The sequence below is a fragment of the Scyliorhinus torazame genome, chromosome 8 (assembly GCF_047496885.1).
Source record: "Scyliorhinus torazame isolate Kashiwa2021f chromosome 8, sScyTor2.1, whole genome shotgun sequence".
Taxonomy (NCBI): Eukaryota; Metazoa; Chordata; class Chondrichthyes; order Carcharhiniformes; family Scyliorhinidae; genus Scyliorhinus; species Scyliorhinus torazame.
Window position 1 is genome coordinate 77,562,714 of NC_092714.1, and position 26,170 is coordinate 77,588,883.

Consider the following 26,170-nt stretch of genomic DNA (forward strand, 5'->3'; position numbering starts at 1 on the left):
ATCAGCAAGGCAGCACCCCTCTCAGACCTCCTAAAGAAAGGAGCCCCCTGGGAATGGCTTCCACAGCATACGGATGCTGTGGACTCTTTAAAACAGGCACTCCTAGCAGCCCCCGCACTACAAGTTCCAGACCCGCTTTCCCCTTACACTATAGAGGTAGCAACCACAGACCGCACCCTGTCGGCCGTGCTCCTCCAGGAACGGCACGACCAGTTAAGGCCCGTTGCTTACGCCTCCAGAATTTTAGATGCTGTGGAGCAGGGATTTTCAGCCTGAGAGGGGCACCTGCTCGCAGTATTTTTCATATATTACCGGACTGAACCCCATCACAATTCTCACCAAACACACCCACACCCAACTTTTACTGGACGGACGACTCAGGGACGGTACAGTAAGCCAGATTAGAGCAGCTAGATGAACCCTTCTTTTGCAGGGACGGGACATCACTGTTAAAAGGACAAAGACGCACACCTTTTTAGCCGACAACCTACAGTACCCCGGAACCCCCCATGAATGTGAAATTCTCTCTCCACACAACACAGGCCCCTTTATTGCTAAAACACCCCCCAGAAAGATAGGTAGTTCAAACCAGAGCCCCCAGCACAGACACATGCGAGCCCATAAAGATCTATGTGGATGGATCTTCCACAGTATTGGATGGGAAGTGCAGAACAGGTTGCGGTATTTCTGTCGAGGACGCGCAGGGACGCACCCTAGAAGAGATAGCAATAAAACTTCCAGGCCACTTAGGCGTGCAGGCAGCAGAGCTTGCGGCCATCGCATATATAGTGGAACACCCAGATTCCTTCCCCAGCCCAGCATACACTTGTAGACAGCCTCTATGTCTGCAACAGCCTCACGGAATTCCTGCCCCTGTGGAAAGCAAGAGGATTTGTTTCTGCAGACGGGAAACCCCTCCCCTCAGCCCCATTGCTCTGTCACATTTGAGAGAGCACAGAACAGAACTTTTGGGATAGTCAAAGTTCGAAGTCACCATCGTTCCTCACGCCCTGGAAATGTAAAAGCCGACGCACTGGCTAAAGCAGGTTCCAGACATGGATATTGTTGGACATTCCCCGAAAGTGCACCAGTGAATGCAGTTCAGGTCTCGCAGACAAAGATCGAGGATCTAGTGGAGGCCCAGAAGCAGGACAGCAATCTCAGGGAGATTGTAAAAGGAAACTATCCAGCACCCTACGAGAGGTTCAAAAATGCACTGACCACACATGACGGTGTGGTGTTAAAGGACACCCTTTATGTGGTTCCTGAACAGGACAGGAATCAACTTATTTGTTTATTCCATGACAGTCATGGACATCAGGGAATTGATCCCACTACAGCCCACCTCAGGCAGCTGTGTTGGTGGCCAAGTGTAAAAGAAGGTGTAACGCACTATGTTGAGAATTGCCTTATCTGTGCCCAGAACAATCCGGACAGACACGCAAAGGCGGCTCAGCTTAGTCACACCCGCCCCGTTAACGGCCCCTGGACTAACCTCCAGATTGATTTTATAGGACCATTGTCCGCTTGCAGGAATGGTTATAAATATGTATTCGTGGTGATAAGACACGTTTATGAAATGGGTGGAAGCATTCCCAGCCAGAGCAAACACTGCAAAAACCACAGCCAAGATTTTGACCCACCACATCTTTACAAGATGGGGACACCCCTGCAGCATTGAATCCGACCAAGGTTGCCATTTTACGGGACGTGTCATGCAGAACGTCCTCACGATATTTGGCATCACCCAACAATTCCACATAGCATACCACCCACAGTCGAGTGGCATCGTGGAGCGCATGAATCGGACCCTAAAATCCACCCTCAGAAAAATGGTCCAGCAAAACAACACTTGGGACTCAGTCCTCCCTTTTGCGCTGATGTTTTTGCGTAATACAATTTCAACTTCCACAGGTTACACCCCACACACACTCATGACCGGACGCCCCATGAAAGGCACAGAATTTTTATTAGGTTTAGACTTGACCAGCCCCGAGGAGACGGCCCTCACACACGAGACAGTTGAGGAATTAGTGAATAATGTTAAAACGGCTCAGCTAGCAGCCGCAGTGAAATTGGGCACAAGGAAGAAACAGAGCAAGGCTTGTTTCGACAAGACAGTGCATGCGACCGAGTACAGCGTAGGACAGCAAGTCATGCTCTCCATATACAACCCCAGCACATTCCTGTCAAAGTACTCGGGTCCGTACTCCATTGCTGACAAAGTAAGCCCTTCCGTATACAAAATAAAGTATCCCAACGGAAAGACTGGCGTGGTTCCATATCAACCAGCTGAAGGCATATGGAACAGTCTAACCACTCACAACACGCCATGCTCGACGCAGCACACCACACCCCGCCCACAGCCAACGTAACCCTACCATCCCCCAACACGTCCAGCCCAGCCACGGACTCGACCCCACCCCTGAAATATACACTCCGCCCCGGAACGCCCAGACTGCAGCAGCAGAGACAGCAACTGTGACTCGGACTATAGCCACAGCACGCCTCCCTACTATCCCCATGCAACAGGACCCACACCCAGCGAATCCGACTACGATTCAAGTGATCCCTTCACGATCACTTTCCTTAACAAACCCCACCACCGACCAACCATGACGACCCCGATTCCGTCCCCACACAACTAGACACCACCTATTGGCACACAGACAACTCATACAGACTCGCCCAAAACGACGAAAGCGACCCCAAATCACACCATGCAGCCCTATCAACCTTAATACATTCAAGAGTTTGGCATCCGGGAGAAGATGACGACCTCGAGTCTGACTCCCAAACCGAGAACCCCTTTGCGACCCTGTTCGCAACCGATAACTGAGGTGTCCAGATGATGTTTTAAAAGGAACCACATGGGAGATACGGTGTCCTTTCTGATGGAACCTGCAGCATGTTTTACGTTGTTTGTATGTTGTTAAATGTTGTTTGTCAGACCGCAAAATTTTTTACTAGTGTGTCTGCAGAGACTTGCTACGGTCCCAGACGCCGGTTCAGTGGAACTAGTCTGTCGACATATACCACATGCCTGTTCGTAACTGCCCTTCTGGTTCGAGGAAGGAACCAATACGGCAGCCCCCCACGATGACTACATTTCTTGCCCGTTCTTGTCGGTTACTCAGGCAGTGGAGAAACGGCTTGGGACCCGCCCTGCCTGGGACCCCCCCCCCCCCCTCTGGTCAGCTACGCTCGGGTAGGAGAGACATGGCATTGGTAGCCGTCCTACCCGGGGACTCCATCCAACTCTTACCCGTCGCGGCCCATACGCACCTCATTTTGGAAATTTTAGTTCAAAAAGTTGTTTGTTTCAAGTAACCCTTAGGTTGCCAACCACATGCTATTTACATCCTGAAACATTTGGACGGTAAATTGCACAGTCTGCAAGACGGCTCGCACTGGTTCATTATTTGAAAGAGTCTTGTCCTAAAATTCGGTTTTTGGGAAAAAAATGAGGGAGTCACACAGTGACCAATTATAAAGGGAGTAATTGCCACTAAAGGACAGACAGGCTATCATACGAGATGTTAAACCAAGATAGTTACAGACACTGCTCGATTCCACAGAACTCCAGAAGCTCCAGGACTGCAGAAAAGAGAAGAGAAAGACGAAGAGCCATGAGGACTTCCTTCGCATGATTCTTCATCACAATGGACATTTGGTTGCGCGCGAACGCGAACCCCATGACCCCAGCCGTTATGTTTCACTTCCCCACAGTACCCAGAGCCCAGTCACCAGCGACACCACACCTGGTACTCCCTGTCCTACGTAGCAGAATCCTTGTTGGTATTGGCGATACTCTGCTGTGTAGTGCAGACTATGCGTCTGAGAAAATGGAGAAGGAGAGCCTACCGCGTTCGAACCCCGGTATATAGGATCAGATCCCCTATTTTCGTATGACCAGACCAGTTGCAAATAAAGATATGCTCATGAGCAATTGTACGATCCTGAGCTTGACTTACCAGCCAGGAAAAATGTGTATACACTGCTATGATTTTGTTTGTATGGTTGAGGAAGTTAGAGTAATGAAATGTTTAAGTGAGAGTAGTGTATTAAGGATAGTTAGAGGTTCCCATTTTTTTGTTTTGTAATGCATGTCCCTGTTTGACATAGCGCCCCTTAGAATTGTCAGTTAAAAATGTTTTGCATAGTTATGGTCAGTGTACAGGCCATGAAAGAAGTGTTCACCAGGTCAGGGAATGGAAAGCAACGCAGTTATGTGATCCTTCACGCTAGGATCACAAGGAGGGTGTGTAGCCACCTAAATTGGCCAACTCCCGATTTAAAATGGTGAACGGCAAAGGCTGATGGGAAAGTCAGCCAACACACAGAAACCAGCAGGCGCAGGTTTGCTGTGTATTAAAACTCTGCAAAAGGCCAGACAACATCGATACCAGCGACCATCACCATAACAATGCAGCAGCCATCTGCATACTGATGAGCAATTCGCGGGAACAATAAGTAACATTTGGGACACACAAAGCAAAGCCAGACTCCCCGGCGCCAGCAGGAGCCAACACAAAGGAGGTGAACGAACACCTCAAGACCTCCCATCGATCAGGGAATCGCTCCAGTATTGGAGAAATCGAACCAAGCGATTGGGACAAAGTCCAATCACTTGGGACCAGGTACAGGGTCCGCCCCGAAAGGCGGGAAGCCCCTGGGGACTATAAGAGTTAAGCCCCAAGTTCAAATCGCTCTCTTTGTCCTGCCTGGGTCACCCAGCAACACGAACCAACATTGACCGTGACCGATGCAGTGACCACCGACATAGGTAAGTCTTAATTCAATGCTCGCTACGAGATAGGCGCTCCTATCTACCAATCCGTACCAATTTCGAATCCCGCAGACTCAGAACCCGAACGAAAGGCCATTTGTTCCCCTGACCTGGTGGGCCAGCCCCCAAAGTTAAGTATAGGCCTATTAGTTGTAGAAGTGATGATGTGGAGACGCCGTCGTTGGACTGGGGTGAGCACAGTACAAAGTCTTACAACACCAGGTTAAAGTCCAACAGGTTTGTTTCGATGTCACTAGCTTTCGGAGCGCTGCTCCTTCCTCAGGTGAATTAAGAGGTATGTTCCAGAATGGATGTTTCTGGAACATACCTCTTCATTCACCTGAGGAAAGAGCAGCGCTCCGGAAGCTAGTGACATCAAAACAAACCTGTTGGACTTTAACCTGGTGTTGTAAGACTTCGTACAGTTGTAGAAGTAGCATAGACGTAGAACTTGTGCATGAGTAGCGATTACTGTGTATAATAAATGTGCTTTGATTTAAATCTTACTAATCGGTGTATTGGGTCATTGATCATTACTCGGGCTTGAACCTCGTGGCGGTATCATAAAGATACCTGGCGACTCGAGAGAAAGGTAATAAAACAGAGCAATTGAACCAACGGGAAAAGTTAGCAACAGGGGAAAGTGGCTTTTTTCTCGGCACTAGGAGATAAGGTTTTAAAAAATCAAGTAATTTTCTCAGCATTCGTAGATGAGCAGCATAAAAAGATAAAATTGGTAATGTTTGTGGATGAGGCTAGTTTGAGGGCTGGGCCACCAAAATACTTGCTCTGAATAGATATTTCCTCATCCTACCTTTCAAATACCACTGCTGCTCCTGCTAACCCTGGTCACAAGCAAGCTACAACTTACTCAACGTCTTCTTTGCAGTTAAAGACAAAGTCATTTTAACCAGTAATGCATTAATCACCTTCAAGGGAGATTCATCTCTCAATACAAGTTTGAACTCAATTGTACCAAGCAATGAGATTTTACGAGCAAAGACTACACAATTAGATGAACATCGAACATGAAGTGCAGAAGGAAACCATTCGGCCCATCGAGTCTGCGCCGACCCACTTAAGCCCTCACTTCCACCCTATCCTCATATCCAAAAAGGTTAGGAGGGGTTATTGGGTTACCAAGGGCAATTTAGCATGGCCAATCCACCTAACCTGCACATCTTTGGATTGTGGGAGGAAACCGGAGCACTCGGAGGAAACCCACGCAGACACGGGGAGAACATGCAGACTCCGCACAGACAGTGACCCAACGGGGAAATTAACCTGGGACCCTGGCACTATGAAGCCACAGTGCTATCCACTGTGCTACCGTGCTGCTCCGATCTTAAATCATTCATTTAAATGCAGAAAATACATTTACAAGGTTCCAGGGTCTAGGTATCTTTCCGAAGACATTTTGGGTGATACCATTCTCAGCACTGTAGAGATAATCTGCAGTGGGGCAACAGCAAAATACGAAGGCAGGTGCACAAAAGGGAAACCATATCTTCAGTCCCAGAATGACAGAACCCTCGTGTTGTCCAAATGAAACAGTTTAGAACAAAGAACAGTACAGGAACAGGCCCTCCAAGCCCGTGCCGACCATGCTGCCCGACTAAATTACAATCTTCTACACTTCTGGGTCCGTATCCCTCTATTCCCATCCTATCCATGTATTTGTCAAGATGCCCCTTAAATGTCACTATCGTCCCTGCTTCCACCACCTCGTCCGGTAGCGGGTTCCAGGCACCCACTACCCTCTGCGTAAAAAACTTGCCTCGTACATCAACTCTAAACCTTGCCCCTCGCACCTTAAACCTATGCCCCCTAGTAATTGACCCCTCTACCCTGGGGAAAAGCCTCTGACTATCCACTCTGTCTATGCCCCTCAATTTTGTAGACCTCTATCAGGTCACCCCTCAACCTCCGTCGTTCCAGTGAGAACAAACAGAGTTTACTCAACCGCTCCTCATAGTTAATGCCCTCCATATCAGGCAACATTCTGGTAAATCTCTTCTGCACCCTCTCTAAAGCCTCCACATCCTTCTGGCAGTGTGGCGATCAGAATTTAACACTATACTCCAAGTGTGGCCTAACTAAAGGTTCTATACAGCTGCAACATGACTTGCCAATTTTTATACTCAATGCCTCGGCCAATGAAGGCAAGCATGCCGTAGCCTTCTTGACCACCTTCTCCGCCTGTGTTGCCTCTTTCAGTGACCTGTGGACCTGTACACCTAGATCTCTGACTTTCAATATTCTTGAGGGTTCTACCATTCACTGTATATTCCCTACCTGCATTAGACCTTCCAAAATGCATTACCTCACATTTGTCCGGATTAAACTCCATCTGCCATCTCTCCGCCCAAGTCTCCAAACAATCTAAATCCTGATGTATCCTCCGACAGTCCTCATCGCTATCCGCAATTCCACTAACCTTTGTGTCGTCTGCAAACTTACTAATCAGACCAGTTACATTTTCCTCCAAATCATTTATATATACTACAAAGAGCAAAGGTCCCAGCACTGATCCCTGCGGAACACCACTAGTCACAGCCCTCCAATTAGAAAAGCATCCTTCCATTGCTACTCTCTGCCTTCTATGACCTAGCCAGTTCTGTATCCACCTTGCCAGCTCACCCCTGATCGCATGTGACTTCACCTTTTGTACTAGTCTACCATGAGGGACCTTGTCAAAGGCCTTACTGAAGTCCACATAGACCACATCCACAGCCCTACCTGCATCAATCATCTTTGTGACCTCTTCGAAAAACTCTATCAAGTTCGTGAGACACGACCTCCCCTTCACAAAACCATGCTGCCTCTCACTAATACGTCCATTTGCTTCCAAATGGGAGTAGATCCTGTCTCGAAGAATTCTCTCCAGTAATTTCCCTACCACTGACGCAAGGCTCACCTGCCTGTAGTTCCCTGGATTATCCTTGCTACCGTTCTTAAACAGAGGAACATTGGCTATTCTCCAGTCCTCCGGGACATCACCTGAAGACAGTGAGGATCCAAAGATTTCTGCTAAGGCCTCAGAAATTTCCTCTCTAGCCTCCTTCAGTATTCTGGTGTAGATCCCATCAGGCCCTGGGGACTTAACGACCTTAATATTTTTCAAGACGCCCAACAACTCGTCTTTTTGGATCTCAATGTGACCCAGGCTATCTACACACCCTTCTCCAGACTCAACATCCACCAACTCCTCTTTGGTGAATACTGATGCAACGTATTCATTTAGTACCTCGCCCATTTCCTCTGGCTCCACAGATTCCCTTGCCTATCCTTCAGTGGGCCAACCCTTTCCCTGGCTACCCCCTTGCTTTTTATGTACGTGTAAAAAGCCTTGGGATTTTCCTTAACCCTATTTGCCAATGACTTTTCGTGACCCATTCGAGCCCTCCTGACTCCTTCCTTAAAGTTCCTTCCTACTTTCCTTATATTCCACACAGGCTTTGTCTGTTCCCAGCCTTTTAGCCCTGACAAATGTCTCCTTTTTCTTTTGACGAGGCCTACAATATCTCTCGTTATCCAAGGTTCCTGAAAATTGCCGTATTTATCCTTCTTCCTCACAGGAACATGCCGGTCCTGAATTCCTTTCAACTGACACTTGAAAGCCTCCCACATGTCAGATGTTGATTTATCCTCAAACATCCGTCCCCAATCTCGGTTCTTCAGTTCCCGCCTAATATTGTTATCATTAGCCTTCCCCCAATTTAGCACATTCACCCTAGGACCACTCTTATCCTTGTCCACCAGCACTTTAAAACTCACTGAATTGTGGTCACTGTTCCCGAAATGCTCCCCTACTGAAACTCCTACCTCCTGGCCGGGCTCATTCCCCAATACCAGGTCCAGTACCGCCCCTTCCCTAGTTGGACGATCTACATATTGTTTTAAGAAGCCCTCCTGGATGCTCCTTACAAACTCTGCCCCGTCTAAGCCCCTGGCACTAAGTGAGTCCAGTCAATATTGGGGAAGTTGAAGTCTCCCATCACAACAACCCTGTTGTTTTTACTCTTTTCCAAAATCTGTCTACCTATCTGCTTCTCTATCTCCGCTGGCTGTTGGGAGGCCTGTAGTAAACCCCCAACATTGTGACTGCACCCTTCTTATTCCTGATCTCTACCCATATAGCCTCACTGCCCTCTGAGGTGTCCTCCCGTAGCACAGCTGTGATATTCTCCCTAACCAGTGGCGCAACTCCGCCGCCCCTTTTACATCACGTCCACAGAAGCGCCTATCTGTGCCCGGCTATAGAGTCCCCTATGACTATTGCTCTTCTGCGCTTTGACCCTCCCTTCGGAACATCAGAACCAGCCGTGGTGCGACTGCTCTGAAGGTAGGGCAAAATCATTAGCCCATTTATCCCAATGCCACTTGAAAAATAAAAGAGTCACGCAACAACTTTACCAACAGTCTCGCACTAACATTGTCACTAACCTGGATCTCTTTTGGAAATGTTGCACTGAACATTAGAGTTTGCCGCACATCTTTTGGTGGCATTGCATCCTGCTCAACAATGCGGCGAATCTGTGGTTCAAATCCCATGTCAAGCATCCTGTCAGCTTCATCCAGCACTAAATACCTTAAGGAGAAGGACAAATATATTCAACTTTAGAATGAGAAAGTGGTAACCGTTGTAAAACAATGAAGCTGTACAAAAGCCCTCCCATATCAAACACTGAAGTGGTCTGAAAGACAAGTGACTTGCAAGCCTTTAAGTTTTTTAACAAGTTGCACCCCCTTAAGAAATTTGTTGCTAAAAGACATCAGACACCACTCATCTCAGTAACATTCACGAATGAATTACCAAGGAGCATTGCAAATTTGTTCCTTGCTAACCAGCTGACTCAGCATGCACCAGTAATTGACATTCTTCCATCCAAGAGAGACGCTGGACACAATCTGGTGGAGAATCTTCATTTAGCACAACTTTGCTAAAGGCCCATCCTTGAGGCAGGTTCTGTTACAAGTGCTGAACGTGAAGCTGGCAAGTGATGCTGTCTATGGCACTGGCACTTGCTGCCAAGCTGTATCCACACCATTTTCCCTTTTGCCAGCTAGTTAACTCCTCGGCAAGTCAGTGGCTTCACACATCACTTGCAAGCATCCTTTATGCACAGCCTTGGGCATGCCACTAGTCACCAGCCACCTCATCATACAGAATGGTTCTTGAACATACAACATGCAGAAGGAGGCCATTCAGCCCATCGAGTCTGCACCGACCCACTTAAGCCCTCACTACCACCCTATCCTCGTAACCCAATAGCCCTCCCAACCTTTTTGGACACTACGTGCAATTTAGCATGGCCAATCCACCTAACCTGCACATCTTTGGACTGTGGGAGGGAACCGGAGTACCCTTCTTTTAGCAACAGATTTCTTAGCTGACCACAAGGGTTGCAATTGTCCATGTTTCAACCATGCATGAGCCCTGACAACATTGTGGCAATAATACAGAACTCATCTTAGCCAAGCTTCTCCAGTACAGCTACAACACAGACATCTACCCAGCCATGTAGATAATTGCCCATGCACACACTGCTCGGAGGGGCCGGAGAGCGGGCGAGGGGGGGGCCGGAGAGGGGCGAGGGGGGGGCCGGAGAGGGGCGAGGGGGGGGCCGGAGAGGGGCGAGGGGGGGGCCGGAGAGGGGCGAGGGGGGGGCCGGAGAGGGGCGAGGGGGGGGGCCGAGAGAGGGCGAGGGGGGGGCCGGAGAGGGCGAGGGGGGGGCCGGAGAGGGGGCGAGGGGGGGGCCGGAGAGGGGCGAGGGGGGGGCCGGAGAGGGGCGAGGGGGGGGGCCAGAGAGGGGCGAGGGGGGGGCCAGAGAGGGGCGAGGGGGGCCAGAGAGGGGCGAGGGGGGGCCAGAGAGGGGCGAGGGGGGGCCAGAGAGGGGCGAGGGGGGGCCAGAGAGGGGCGAGGGGGGGGCCAGAGAGGGGCGAGGGGGGGGCCAGAGAGGGGCGAGGGGGGGGCCAGAGAGGGGCGAGGGGGGGCCAGAGAGGGGCGAGGGGGGGGCCAGAGAGGGGCGAGGGGGGGCCAGAGAGGGGCGAGGGGGGGCCAGAGAGGGGCGAGGGGGGGCCAGAGAGGGGCTGAGGGGGGGCCAGAGAGGGGCGAGGGGGGGGCCAGAGAGGGGCGAGGGGGGGCCAGAGAGGGGCGAGGGGGGGCCAGAGAGGGGCGAGGGGGGCCAGAGAGGGGCGAGGGGGGCCAGAGAGGGGCGAGGGGGGGGCCAGAGAGGGGCGAGGGGGGGCCAGAGAGGGGCGAGGGGGGGCCAGAGAGGGGCGAGGGGGGGCCAGAGAGGGGCGAGGGGGGGCCAGAGAGGGGCGAGGGGGGGCCAGAGAGGGGCGAGGGGGGGCCAGAGAGGGGCGAGGGGGGCCAGAGAGGGGCGAGGGGGGGCCAGAGAGGGGCGAGGGGGGGCCAGAGAGGGGCGAGGGGGGGCCAGAGAGGGGCGAGGGGGGGCCAGAGAGGGGCGAGGGGGGGCCAGAGAGGGGCGAGGGGGGGCCAGAGAGGGGCGAGGGGGGGCCAGAGAGGGGCGAGGGGGGGCCAGAGAGGGGCGAGGGGGGGGCCAGAGAGGGGCGAGGGGGGGCCAGAGAGGGGCGAGGGGGGGCCAGAGAGGGGCGAGGGGGGGCCAGAGAGGGGCGAGGGGGGGCCAGAGAGGGGCGAGGGGGGGCCAGAGAGGGGCGAGGGGGGGCCAGAGAGGGGCCGAGGGGGGGCCAGAGAGGGGCGAGGGGGGGCCAGAGAGGGGCGAGGGGGGGCCAGAGAGGGGCGAGGGGGGGCCAGAGAGGGGCGAGGGGGGCCAGAGAGGGGCGAGGGGGGGCCAGAGAGGGGCGAGGGGGGGCCAGAGAGGGGCGAGGGGGGGCCAGAGAGGGGCGAGGGGGGGCCAGAGAGGGCGAGGGGGGCCAGAGAGGGGCGAGGGGGGGCCAGAGAGGGGCGAGGGGGGGCCAGAGAGGGGCGAGGGGGGGCCAGAGAGGGGCGAGGGGGGCCAGAGAGGGGCGAGGGGGGGCCAGAGAGGGGCGAGGGGGGGCCAGAGAGGGGCGAGGGGGGGCCAGAGAGGGGCGAGGGGGGGCCAGAGAGGGGCGAGGGGGGGCCAGAGAGGGGCGAGGGGGGGCCAGAGAGGGGCGAGGGGGGGCCAGAGAGGGGCGAGGGGGGGGCCAGAGAGGGGCGAGGGGGGGCCAGAGAGGGGCGAGGGGGGGCCAGAGAGGGGCGAGGGGGGGCCAGAGAGGGGCGAGGGGGGGCCAGAGAGGGGCGAGGGGGGGCCAGAGAGGGGCGAGGGGGGGCAGAGAGGGGCGAGGGGGGGCCAGAGAGGGGCGAGGGGGGGCCAGAGAGGGGCGAGGGGGGGCCAGAGAGGGGCGAGGGGGGGCCAGAGAGGGGCGAGGGGGGGCCAGAGAGGGGGCGAGGGGGGGCCAGAGAGGGGCGAGGGGGGGCCAGAGAGGGGCGAGGGGGGGCCAGAGAGGGGCGAGGGGGGGCCAGAGAGGGGCGAGGGGGGGGGCCAGAGAGGGGCGAGGGGGGGCCAGAGAGGGGCGAGTGGGGGGCCAGAGAGGGGCGAGGGGGGGCCAGAGAGGGGCGAGGGGGGGCCAGAGAGGGGGCGAGGGGGGGCCAGAGAGGGGCGAGGGGGGGCCAGAGAGGGGCGAGGGGGGGCCAGAGAGGGGCGAGGGGGGGCCAGAGAGGGGCGAGGGGGGGCCAGAGAGGGGCGAGGGGGGGCCAGAGAGGGGCGAGGGGGGGCCAGAGAGGGGCGAGGGGGGGCCAGAGAGGGGGCGAGGGGGGGCCAGAGAGGGGCGAGGGGGGGCCAGAGAGGGGCGAGGGGGGGCCAGAGAGGGGCGAGGGGGGGCCAGAGAGGGGCGAGGGGGGGCCAGAGAGGGGGCGAGGGGGGGCCAGAGAGGGGCGAGGGGGGGCCAGAGAGGGGGCGAGGGGGGGCCAGAGAGGGGCGAGGGGGGGGGCCAGAGAGGGGCGAGGGGGGGGCCAGAGAGGGGCGAGGGGGGGCCAGAGAGGGGCGAGGGGGGGCCAGAGAGGGGCGAGGGGGGGCCAGAGAGGGGCGAGGGGGGGCCAGAGAGGGGCGAGGGGGGGCCAGAGAGGGGCGAGGGGGGGCCAGAGAGGGGCGAGGGGGGGCCAGAGAGGGGCGAGGGGGGGCCAGAGAGGGGCGAGGGGGGGGCCAGAGAGGGGCGAGGGGGGGCCAGAGAGTGGGCGAAGGGGGGGCCAGAGAGGGGCGAGGGGGGGCCAGAGAGGGGCGAGGGGGGGCCAGAGAGGGGCGAGGGGGGGCCAGAGAGGGGCGAGGGGGGGGCCAGAGAGGGGCGAGGGGGGGCCAGAGGAGGGGCCGAGAGGGGGGGGGGCCAGAGAGGGGCGAGGGGGGGGGCCAGAGAGGGGCGAGGGGGGGGCCAGAGAGGGGCGAGGGGGGGGCCAGAGAGGGGCGAGGGGGGGGCCAGAGAGGGGCGAGGGGGGGCCAGAGAGGGGCGAGGGGGGGCGAGGAGGGCCAGAGAGGGGCGAGGGGGGCAGAGAGGGGCGAGGGGGGGCCAGAGAGGGGCGAGGGGGGGCAGAGAGGGGCGAGAGGGGGCAGAGAGGGGGCGAGGGGGCAAGGGGGCAGAGAGGGGGAGAGCGAGCAGAGAGAGTGGGGGAGCGAGCAGAGAGAGTGGGCAGAGCGAGAGAGCGGGGAGGGGGCAGAGCGGGCCGGGCGGGGCAGAGGGGCCCGCCAGAGCGGGCCAGTGGGGTGGGGGGGGCAGCGCAGCCGGGGGGGGGGGGGGGGGGGGGGGGCAGCGCAGCCCCGGGGGGGGGGGGCAGCGCAGCCCCGGGGGGGGGGGGGGGGGGGCAGCGCAGCCCGGGGGGGGGGGGCAGAGCAGCCCGGGGGGGGGGGGGGGGGGGGGGGGGGCAGAGCAGCCCCGGGGGGGGGGGGGGGGGGCAGAGCAGCCCCGGGGGGGGGGGGGGGGGGCAGAGCAGCCCGGGGGGGGGGGGGCAGAGCAGCCCGGGGGGGGGGGGGGGGGGGGGGGGGGGGCAGCGCAGCCCCGGGGGGGGGGGGGGGGGGCAGCGCCAGCCCGGGGGGGGGGGGGGGGGGGGCAGAGCAGCCCGGGGGGGGGGGGGGGGGGGGGGGGGGGGGGGCAGAGCAGCCCCGGGGGGGGGGGGGGGGGGGGGGGGGCAGAGCAGCCCCGGGGGGGGGGGGGGGGGGGGCAGAGCAGCCCGGGGGGGGGGGGCAGAGCAGCCCGGGGGGGGGGGGGCAGAGCAGCCCGGGGGGGGGGGGGGGGGGGGCAGAGCAGCCCGGGGGGGGGGGGGGGGGGGGGGGGGGGGCAGAGCAGCCCGGGGGGGGGGGGGGGGGGGCAGAGCAGCCCGGGGGGGGGGGGGGGGGGGGGGGGGGGGCAGAGCAGCCCGGGGGGGGGGGGGGGGGGGGCAGAGCAGCCCGGGGGGGGGGGGGGGGGGGGGGGGCAGAGCAGCCCCGGGGGGGGGGGGGGGGGGGGGGGGGCAGAGCAGCCGGGGGGGGGGGGGGGGGGGGGGCAGAGCAGCCCGGGGGGGGGGGGGGGGGGGGGGGCAGAGCAGCCCCGGGGGGGGGGGGGGGGGGGGGGCAGAGCAGCCCCGGGGGGGGGGGGGGGGGGGGGCAGAGCAGCCCGGGGGGGGGGGGGGGGGGGGGGGGGGGGGGGCAGAGCAGCCCGGGGGGGGGGGGGGCAGAGCAGCCCGGGGGGGGGGGGGGGGGGGGGGGGGGGGCAGAGCAGCCCCGGGGGGGGGGGGGGGGGGGGGGCAGAGCAGCCCGGGGGGGGGGGGGGGGGGGGCAGAGCAGCCCGGGGGGGGGGGGGGGGGGGGGGGCAGAGCAGCCCCGGGGGGGGGGGGGGGGGGGGGGGGGGGGGGGCAGAGCAGCCCGGGGGGGGGGGGGGGGGGGGGGGGGGGGGCAGAGCAGCCCGGGGGGGGGGGGGGGGGGGGGGGGGGGGGGGGGGGGGGGGGGGGGGGCAGAGCAGCCCCGGGGGGGGGGGGGGGGCAGAGCAGCCCGGGGGGGGGGGGGGGGGGGGGGGGGGGGCAGAGCAGCCCGGGGGGGGGGGGGGGGGGGGGGGGGGCAGAGCAGCCCGGGGGGGGGGGGGGGGGGGGGCAGAGCAGCCGGGGGGGGGGGGGGGGGGGGGGCAGAGCAGCCCGGGGGGGGGGGGGGGGGGGGGGGGGGCAGAGCAGCCCGGGGGGGGGGGGGGGGGGGGGCAGAGCAGCCGGGGGGGGGGGCAGAGCAGCCCGGGGGGGGGGGGCAGAGCAGCCCGGGGGGGGGGGCAGAGCAGCCCGGGGGGGGGGGGCAGAGCAGCCCGGGGGGGGGCAGAGCAGCCCGGGGGGGGGCAGAGCAGCCCGGGGGGGGGGCAGAGCAGCCCGGGGGGGGGGCAGAGCAGCCCGGGGGGGGGCAGAGCAGCCCGGGGGGGGGGCAGAGCAGCCCGGGGGGGGGGCAGAGCAGGCCCGGGGGGGGGGGGGCAGAGCAGCCCGGGGGGGGGCAGAGCAGCCCGGGGGGGGGGCAGAGCAGCCCGGGGGGGGGGCAGAGCAGCCCGGGGGGGGGGCAGAGCAGCCCGGGGGGGGGCAGAGCAGCCCGGGGGGGGGCAGAGCAGCCCGGGGGGGGGGCAGAGCAGCCCGGGGGGGGGCAGAGCAGCCCGGGGGGGGGCAGAGCAGCCCGGGGGGGGGCAGAGCAGCCCGGGGGGGCAGAGAGGGCGAGAGTGAGGGAGCTGTACTGCTGAGATGGTCTTCATCTGAACCATGCCAGGACCAGTGTTCTGGTGAGTTGCACAAACTAGCATGATAAGAGGATTTTAAATTAGTGGCAGGTAGAATTGTGCAAGAGAGATGTAATAAATCAAAGGGCAACAACGCAGTACTATACCAGTGTAGCAATTTCACCAATGATAGCCAGTGCGACAAAGGGACAGAATACCAACTTGTGTACCAGCAGATAAGGAGTGTGCAGAAATTGGTAAAAAGGCCGGTCAAAGGTTTTGCATCGGAATGACCCAGCATACATAAAAATGTATAACTGCTTAGATGTCATTAGTACAGTAGCAAGAATACTTTGGCTCGAAGAGCAAGCTCACAATCAGTTTGGATGGAACTAAGTAATGGTTAAAAAGCAAAACGTAGAAGCATGGCAAGTCAGGGTATACAGGAAAAAGTAATAAGCAGTCACAAGGTACCACAATAACCATGAGTGACTTTAATTCACAGTTAGATTGGGTAACTCAGATTGGCAACAGTAACCTGAAAGAGAGTTCATAGAGTGCATTCAATAATTTCTTAGAGCAGTACATTCTGAAGTCAACCAGTTACTATTTTAACCGTTTGCCTCTTTTCAGCAATCTGGGAGACATTTCAACTGGTAACCCATCAGATTTAATTCATGTTAATGTCATCCTTCAGGCCACCCACTGATATCGAAAAGAGGATACCGACGTGCCATGAAATTAGGAAAGGAAATGGTTTATGATTTGATTAAGGGATTACATTTTGTCATGTCAACGATGACTCTGTTGGCAGCACTCCCACCAGAATTAGAAGATTGCGAGTTCAACTCCAACTCCACAACTTGCACATAGTCTTGGCCAACATTCCTGAATTGTACTGATGAAGTGCACTGCTGAAAGGATCTTCTTTCAAATGACATATTAAACTGATGCATCATCTGCTCTCGGGTAGATGCAAAAGTATGGACTGGCAAACAAAAAGTCATCCAAATTCAAAAGATGACTCGGCTTTGACTTTTTTTTTTTTAAAATAGTGAATATGATCCAAACTCATTGGGCACAGTATCAATATACTAACAGAAGTCAGAAGAGTAGAACATCTTGCTGTACAATGCGAAAATAGAGGCAATACATTATTTTTTGATTAAAATATAACTGGAGTATTAAAATTGGTTTTCTACTAAATTAGACCAAACACAATTAATTTTATGTAAAGACTTCAACATACTTGCAATAATCTAATCCAACCTTTCCCCGCTCAATCATATCAACTAAACGTCCAGGAGTGGCGACAAGTAGATGACATCCACGCTCCAAATCTCTGATTTGTTGCCCAATGTCAGCTCCTCCATAAACTACAGAAGGACGAACTTTAGAACGATATGCAAACTGCAAATAAAAATGTGAAATTGTAAATCAGCTTCCGGTGAAATTATAAATAGCAAGGGCTATTTTAAAACCTCACCTTTCTGGATTCATCGTATATCTGTACTGCAAGTTCTCTGGTAGGTGCCAAAACAAAGCAATTGGATATTGCTTACGACGACCATATTTAGAGGAATCCTGTTGGAATAGACATGCACTAATAAGTGTACAGAAATATTGAAAATGAATACCATTTCAGAATCTGAAAAATATTAAGATCACTTACTTGAGCTTTCGCATTCTTCAAAGCTTCACCAGGACCTTCTGCATAGATCTGACTAAGAATGGGAAGCAGAAATGCTGCCGTTTTCCCAGAGCCTGGAGAGTTAACAGAAATCTTTGACTTAAATTTGGAAAAATTACACTAACCCTCTACTCGACCTTCATTGGACTTCTACAAATGCAACTTCGATAGAACGTCAAAAGTGCATGAATTGGAGGTAATCTATTGATGGAATTGGTTACGAAGCAATAATGGGCACATATTCCACTTGGCAGGGTGCAACTAACGGCGTATCTAGGAACTGTGCTGGGACCTCGAATGGAATGCACAGTTGTATTCACAAGTTTTCTAACATTAGGTTAGGTTTGTACAGTTAAGTGTAGATAGTGCAGAAGGTTCCAAAGGGAAGAGAGAACTGAGCCAAACTCTGGCAGATGGAATTCAGTAAAGATTTTGTACCCAAGACAGCCATATCAATATTTTCTACACCAAGAAGCCAGGAATTGTGAAAACAGATTTTAATGGGCTACGTACAGAAGTCAGAAAATATGAGGACAGCTGCCAAAAAAAAAAAGCAACTTGAGCATAAGGTTTTGTTTCAATGGAGTGGAGCTTGAGTACAAGTGATACTGCTGTTGTATCAAGCTCAGTGACCTTGTGCAGTGTCACCTTCAGGCTAGGTCAGCTAGGTCAATTGGAAATTTAAAGATGATAAAGATTTGTTATGCAATGGTCCCTGGGATATGGAATCAAGGGAGGTAAGATACAGGTCATAATTTAAGTAGACAGGTTTGATGGGGTGAATAGCCTTCACCTCTTCGCAATAGCAACTAAACAAGCTGCTTCCACAGTCCAAAAGTAAAATTGCAGAATTAATTAAAACACAAGTCGAGGCAAAAATTCTGACCAGCATCAATTTTAAAACAGCTCAGCATGAGTTTACAGGTTTCTAAGTGTGGCCGCAAAGGGTCATCTATACACATGGGACAGCAAGGAATGAAGAATTAACATGCCAAATTAATATTATGGTGGCCACAAATTATACCATGAAATTAAGCAAGCTGCATTTGCTACTGCATGTTCTAAGCAAGCTGCATTTGCTACTGCATGTTCTGACAACTTTCATGAGTTATACTTGCCTGTTTGAGCACATGCCATCAAATCCCGCTTCGATATAATGATGGGAATCGCATGTTTCTGCACAGGGGTTGGACGATCGTAACGACTCAGTTCAATGTTACCCATTATTATTTCTCCCATGTTTACATCCTGGAACTAAAATAACAATTCAAGCTGAAAGCTGGATAAATGTATATATCTCCATCCACTGTTTGAACCCAATTTTTTGGGGAGCTGAACTTATGGCGAATGAAGGCAACACCTCCACTGCTACTTTGATGCAGCCATTATAAAAATACCTGGCCATAATTAATTTTCCCTGTAGTCAACAATTCTTATGCATTCTGGTTCTCCTTGGGTGTTGACATTGCACTATAATCCTGCAACATTTAATCTTAATGGAATTTTTTAGACAGCAATTATGAAAGCACCAGCCTGTCCAAGGTCTACTTACAGTTTCAATATGAGGAGGAGAGTTTGCACCAGTTGCTATCAACAGGAATGTCATCATATTCTCAAAGTTGATTCCGGTGTTGCTTGCAGAAAACAACTCCCTAAAAGTAGAAAACAATTTTTCAAGAATATTGAAAACCAGTCTTGACCTTTGTTTCTTGGATTTCTCCAACCTCCCACACACAGTGCCGTTTTCTGGACCTCTGAAGGCATTTGTGGCAAGCAGTCACGCACGGGACTGGTTTAGCACAGGGCTAAATCGCTGGCTTTGAAAGCAGACCAAGGCAGGCCAGCAGCATGGGTCTATTCCTGTACCAGCCTCCCCAAACAGGTGCCCGGGTGGGGGTAGTAGTAGTAATTTGTTCAGTTTGATGGGATAATGTCCCCTCACAAAATTAATGTCCAGCAGGTACAATACAAGGCAGAGGTCGGGCAAGGGATCAGACAACTCAGAAGCCGCGACCACAGAAACTGTTCTTCTGTGAGTTGTTTGTCAATCAGGCAAGGTAGACTGCTGATTGTTTTTTTGTGCTGGCTCACTGGGGGATTGGCAGGCCATTTTGGGTGGACCTGGAGAAGTTGTGTTGGCTCACTGGGGAATATGGCAGCCATCTTGGGTGGACCTGGAGAAGGCTGAGGCAGTGCTGGATTGCCTCAGGGTGGACAGCTGATCCTGGGGTTGGGTTGGGGTGGGTGCATGTGTGGGCCACATTGGCCTAGGACACGACCCGGAGGAACTCCTGAAGTTATGTCCTGGAGTTGAGATAATTGACCACCAACCACCCACAAACCATCTTCCTTTGTCCCAGGTATGACTCCAAACAGCACATTTATTAAGATACTGCACAAAAGGCTATTTAAGAGCTCATAGTGTTCGCAATAGTATATTAGCACAGTATGGAGGACTGAACAACTGATAGAAGAGAGTTGGGAGAAGAGGCATTTTCAGGCTGGCAACCTGGAACTAGTGGAGTGCTACAGGGACCACAAGTATTTACAATATATATTAGTGACTTGGGTAAGGGAATTGAATGCACTATTGCCAAGTTTGCAGATGTCACAAAAATAGGTGGAGAGGATGACAGTTTGTCTACAGAGGGATATAGACAGGTTAAGCAAGTGGGCAAAAACTTGGCTGATGGAATATAATGTAGGAAAACATGAAGTTAGGTAGGAAGAATAAAGGAGCTGAATATTATTTAAACAGAGAAAGACTGCAGAGGGGAATTTGGGGATCCTAGTGCATAAATCATGAGAAGCTAGCATGCAAATTCAGCAGGTAATTGGGTAGGTGTGGAATATTGGTCTTTATTTCAAAGGGAAGGTGGTATAAAAATAGGAATGCCTCGCTAACAGCTATACAAGGCACTTGTTAGACAACAGCCATAATACTGTGAACAGTTTTAGTCTCCTTATCGAAGGAAAGATAGGCTGGCATTGGAGGCAGTCGAGGAGACATTTATTAGGTTCATCCCAGGTATGGAGGGATTTTCTTATGAGTAGAAGGGTTGTGTAGGTTGGGCCTGTACTCATTGCAGTAAAGAATAAGGGGGCAACCTTATCGAGACATCTCGGATTCCCAGGGTAGATGCCAAGAGGTTGTTTCCTTTTATGGGAGTCTAGGGCCAGGGGGCATAATAGAGTATAGGGTCACCCATGGGCTGGTTTAGCTCAGTGGGCTAGACAGCTGGATTTGTAATGCAGAACAAGGCCAGCAGCGCGAGTTCAATTCCCTTACCAGCTTACCCAAACAGGCACCGGAATGTGGGGCTTTTCACAGTAACTTGATACTTGTAACAATATCATATTATTATTATGAGGGGGAATTTCTTCGGAGGATAGTGGATCTGTTACATTCTTTATCACAGAGTGTCATAAGGCTTGTTCGAGGTTGTGATACACAGATTTTTAATCAGTAAGGGAATCGAGGGTTTTGGGGATAAGGCAGAAAGATAGAGTTCAAGATTATACCAGATCAGTCATGATCTCATTGAATGGCAGACTAATGGGGCAAATGGCCCACTTCTGTGCCTATCTGTTGGCCCATCCATTGCTTGCCCTATCTTACTGCCAGCCAGACACCAGTCCTGGACAGTCACAATTTTGTCTACTTAAAAGATTAGAAAAACTGAAGACATTTTCCCCCATGACTAACTGCTACCTCTACCCTATGCTCACCAAATACTGATCACTCATGATCTCCATCATTCAGCTCCATCAATTCTCAATTCACCAACATCTCCAATATAAAATTTATATTGCTCAAATCCACCTACAGCTTCACCTATCCGAGTAGTGTACCTCCTCCAGTCCTTCAAAGTGTCCCACAATTAGGAGGGGACAGTAGTTAGCACTCCTGCCTCTCAGAAACAGGGACCCAGGTTCAATTCCAGCCTTGGGTGGCTGTGTGGAGCTTGTACGTTCTCCCAGTGACTGAGTTTCTTCCGGGTGCTCCGGTTTTCTCCCGGTCCAAAAATGCATAGGTTCGGTGGATTGGTCATGCTAAATTGTCAAGTGTCTAAAGGGTTAAGTGGAATTATGGGGAAAGGGTGAGTGTGTGGGCCTAGATAGTGTGCTCTTTCAGAGGGTCAGTGCAGGCTCAATGGGCTAAGTAGCCTCCTTCTGCACTGTAGGAATTCTATGATTCTGTTGAAACTCTCCATCTCTTTCTCCACCAACTGTTTATAAAATCTACACGATTCTCTCAAACATTTGCCCCTTTTGAGTAGGCAAGAACTCAACACCTACTGTTCCATACGTTCATTTGCCGGCAGCTGTTTTGACCAATCATCATCATCCCGTTTGTCTTCCACCCAACGGCTATTTCCACCACCTTCACGAGATCCGAATCCACCACGATCCATCCGGCCATATCCCCCACGGTCACTGCGGCTTCCAAAGTGATCATAAGCACTATCACTAGCATTTCCCCTGCCACGGTCCTCATACCTGATGGAAAGAAGAAACTAGCAAACAACGTTCGCGTAATAGCAAAAATACAAAGAAAACGATCCCGCATAACCTATGCAGCACCGTTACAAGTCTACATTTAGAAAAGCCATTCTACTCAAGCTTGGGGGAATAAACAAGTCAAATATCGAACTACAATTAAAATTATGCTTGAAATTAGTAAATTTGGATAGCGCCAACAGTCACTTGAATCAAATTCAGCTTACCTCCCTCTTCCTCGATCATTGAAGAAGCTTGACTTTCCCCGATCAGCACGCGACCCAAAACTGCTGTATGGATCTCTGACATCCTTGTTACTCCATCCTCCATCTTTCTCATAGCCAAAGCCTGTCATTTTAGAGAAGTTCACAATTATATCACTGCTGAGTTGGTTTTTAAAGCAAGTTCCAAATTTTGAAACCAAAAGCAGGGGGCAGGAGAGTAAAGGAAGGTCCAAAAAAAAAAAAAAAAAAAAAAGACAGGCCACCAAAATATGAGCCAGTGATTTAGGTGCCCAAAATCAAAACCTTATGAAAATGATACAAATTGCCACAAGTAACAAAAGGTTATACTTCCATTGTTCTATTGAGTTTCAGGTGTCTTGCTATTGTACCAATGTAACAAGATACATTCCACCAGTGCCTTCAAATCTCTTCCAGAACACAATCTCGGTCTACTCAGTATTCACTTCACAAGGACAAGTACAATTTTCACATTCGGAACTGCACAGGCTCTCCAAAGGAGAACAGGCCAACGTCTCAAATACAGGCGTTCCATTTGTACTCATGCCTCTAAAAGCAAGACGGTTTTAAGGCCAGTTGTGTATCAGGAAATATACAACAAGAAATTATGTATAAAACCTCTCAACACTCCTAAAAATGTTAAGTTGAAGAAAGGCACGCCCATGTGTAAGATTGGCAGAAGTACAAAAATTACTGGAAAATCGGTTCAAAGTTTAGGTCATGGTCAGTTTGCAAGGGGATAACTTTCTGAAGTAGATGAGAATTATGCCCATGTCTCAAGCTCTAGATCTGGGCAGGCAGGTCCATAGTTCCCCAAAAGAGGCAACACCAGTGGCCAAGGAGGCATCTGGCATGCTTGCCTTCATCAGCTGGGGCACGGAGTACAGGAGTTGGGAAATTGTGTTGCAGCTATATAAAACCTTATGTTAAAGCCGCATTTGGAGTACTGTGGGCAATTCTGATCACCACATTATCATCCACGTCCTTCTGATAGAATGCAAAGGTGATTCACAATGACACTGCCTGGTCGAGGGTGTTGGCTATGAGGAGGTTGAATAAACTAGGATTGTTTTCACTGGAAATACAGAGGCTGAGAGGAGACCTGATGGAGGTCTACAAAATTATGAGGCATGACAGGGTGGATAGTAAAGAGGCTTTTTCCAAGGGTGGAAGTGTCAATTACAAAGGAGCACAGATTCAAGGCAAGGAGGGTTTAATGGAGATGTGTGGGGTAGGTTTTTCCATTTGGAGTGGTGGGTGTCTGGAACACGCTGTGCTGCCTGAGTATGTGGTGGAAGCAGGCAACATTTAAGAGGCATCTGGATGGGTACATGGAGAGGGAGGAAATAAGAGGGATATGAACAAAAGACCAGAAGGTTTTTTTTTTTAAAGTTAGGGCATCATGATCAGCACAGGCTTGGAGGGGCCGAAGGGCCTGTTCTGGTGCTGTACTTTTTTGTTCTTATTACTAGAGTCAGCTTCTTACCTCTATTTAATATATCAAGAATTCAGTTCTACACTACATATGGATTGGTGCTATAAGAGCAACAACCAAATATAGAAAGGTTGAAATTTAATTCCAAATAAAATGCATAAGAACTTATGAACAGGAGATTTACTAGGGGCAAAATGAGGGGCTTAAACAATGCTGAGATTTAGAAGTACTGGGATCAATTTCTTTAAAATATAGACTCCTCTCCCCCCCCCCCCACCCCCAACATCTCCATTTCTCCTACAGCAAAAAGGTGTCCAAATGGCACACATCCTGCTATATGGTTTGCTTAGGACTTTTACCACCTTTGACACAGGACTACACCATCCAACATCTTCAGTTCAGTGGGTTGCACCTTTACTTATCCAATCTTTACCACCAATCCTTTTGCTGCTCCTGCAGTTATGTGCCACCTCTTCAACCACCTTTTCTTTGCACTTTCATTCTCTCTCTATACATTGTCCATTGAGGAGTCAGTTAACAGCATACCGGTGTAAACAATCCAACTCAATCAACCCCTGCACTTCCCGTCTGGTGGACAGTCCTGCAGACAATTTGAGTAACAGCACCATTAAAAAAGATGGTTACAAGTTGTTAATGTAAAGCTAAAAGTAAATTGTAGGTGGATAGCAGCCAATATCCTCAGTGCATGATTGGCGTCGTATGGGCTTTATAACGATACCCAATATGTTCTGGAACTTTACATTGTCAACTAAAAATTAGTCCAGGATTAAGCTGATCAATTCTGATCGTCCTTCTAGTGAAAATGCTCTTAGACCTGGCCTCGTTTGCCCTTGTTTTCCTTGCACTTTTGAGACCAAACCGTACAAATTTTGAAACAGTACCAGTGGTAACCGATGTCCCTACAAGACCCAGAGTTTTAAAATCAAGAGTTCTGAAATACTGCACAAAGTCCTGCTTACCCAAATGCTTGCTGGTCTCATCGGCTCCTAATTTAGCAATGCCTTGATGTTGATTAGCCAATCATTTCTACACCTCCACCCATTATTTCAAAACTTCAATTTTGGGGGTCTCTTGTACATCAGATCCCGTTCGGCTGCCCATGTCGACATTCAAGTTCTAGAATTCTCCCCAAATCTCTCACCAAGCTTCAATCACCTGCCCTAATCTCATGGGCTGGTGCCAAATAATTGCATGATTGTGCTGTGAAATACTCTCGTGACTCAATGCAAATTATTACTGCAACAAATTACATGATACCCGAAATCCAGGCTACAGCTCTGTGCACAAAAGCCATCAGTAAGGAGACCATAACAGGTTGGCGGGACAGTAGCAGTGGTTAGCACAGTTGCTTCACAGCTCCAGGGTCCCAGGTTCAATTCCCGACATGTGTCACTGTCTGCACGTTCTCCCAGTGTCTGCGTGAGTTTCTTCTGGGTCCTCCGGTTTTCTCCCACAGTCCAAAGATGTGCAAATTGGGTGGATTGGCCATGTCAAATTGCCCTTAGTGTCCATAAAGGTTAGATGAGGTTACTTGGTTACGGGGATAGGGGTGGTGTGGGCTTAGGTAGGATGATCTTTCCACGGGCCAGTGCAGACTCAATGGGCCTAATGGCCTCCTTCTGCACTGGAAATTCTATGATCTAGGTCTTCAGCATGATGAGTTTTGAAACTACAGAATCCCATTTCGCCTCATTAAGAATTCCATAGTCAATCTGATCCAGCATTGCTGTAACACTAACAGTTTAGGTTTGCACACCTTATCTGGCATTTTGCTGGGTACCAGGTTAGATTGCGACAACAGTAACACTAAGTGGCTCCTCCACAACCCAAAAGGATGTGCAGTGTAGGTGGATTGGCCACCGTAAATTTCCCCTTAATTGGAAAAAAGAATTAAGTAGACATGGAGGTTAAGCGTACAACAATCATGGTTATAACCATTTACATGACCATCTCTTCTATTGTGGTACGCATTCATTGAGCAATTCTCTCTATGTTCAGAACCCCAGTCTGGTAAATCTTGGTTTGCACAAGGAGAGTGTTAGCTTTCAATATTTAAGTGTAATCAATCTTATCTTGACAAACTGCAATCTTGCACATTTGATAGTGTACAACCAAGATGCTAATTTTGCTTCAATTGCTTATGAAGTTGAAACAAAACAGCTGACAACTTCTGCAACCAAGATGGCTGCTATTCACAAAAATAGAAATAAGTGTCAGATAACAAAACTGCAAATTAAATGCGTTTCACCCACTATGCTGGTAGCAATTTAATCAAATCCCTTGGGAGCTTTGACAAATGGTTATCTGGACTCGAAACATTAGCTCTTTTCTCTCCCCACAGATGCTGCCTGACCTGCTGAGATTTTCCAGCATCCACAGTAATTTGCTTTTACCCTTAGCTATCTGGATCAGTTGATTTGGATCTCAATACTTGCCAAAAGCAGCACTGAAAACAATTTTAAAAGCATTTAATCTGGCAAAATTTAAACTGCCACAACCTATTACTACATTGAAGTTTGCATTTTCAAAATAACACAATTCACCAAGTAGGTCATAGTAATATATCTTCCCCAAGCAGAGAGCAATACAGATGCATCTTACATGGTCATATTAATAGAATCCCTACATTCATAGGATCCCATAGTGCCTTCCAGCCAATCCAGTCTGCACCAACCTTCTGAAAGACCACTAGCTAGACCCACTCCTCCATCCTATCCCCGTAACCCCACCTAACCTGCACTGGACTGTGGGAGGAAACCAGGGCACCTGGGAGGAAACCCACGCAGACACAGGGAGAACGTGCAAACTCCAGTCACCCAAGTCCGGTTTGAATGTGGGTC

General features: G+C 52.7%; 1 protein-coding gene across 1 annotated transcript in view; it reads right to left on the reverse strand.

The window, feature by feature from the left end:
* Positions 1-26,170, reverse strand: part of ddx3xa (DEAD-box helicase 3 X-linked a) — an 80,097-nt gene that overhangs the window by 15,701 nt on the left and 38,226 nt on the right. The window contains 9 exon segments of the mRNA XM_072513861.1: positions 9,236-9,380; positions 16,692-16,852; positions 16,929-16,984; positions 16,987-17,026; positions 17,115-17,206; positions 18,251-18,386; positions 18,685-18,784; positions 21,432-21,632; positions 21,860-21,980. Coding sequence (XP_072369962.1) covers positions 9,236-9,380; positions 16,692-16,852; positions 16,929-16,984; positions 16,987-17,026; positions 17,115-17,206; positions 18,251-18,386; positions 18,685-18,784; positions 21,432-21,632; positions 21,860-21,980 — 1,052 coding nt within the window.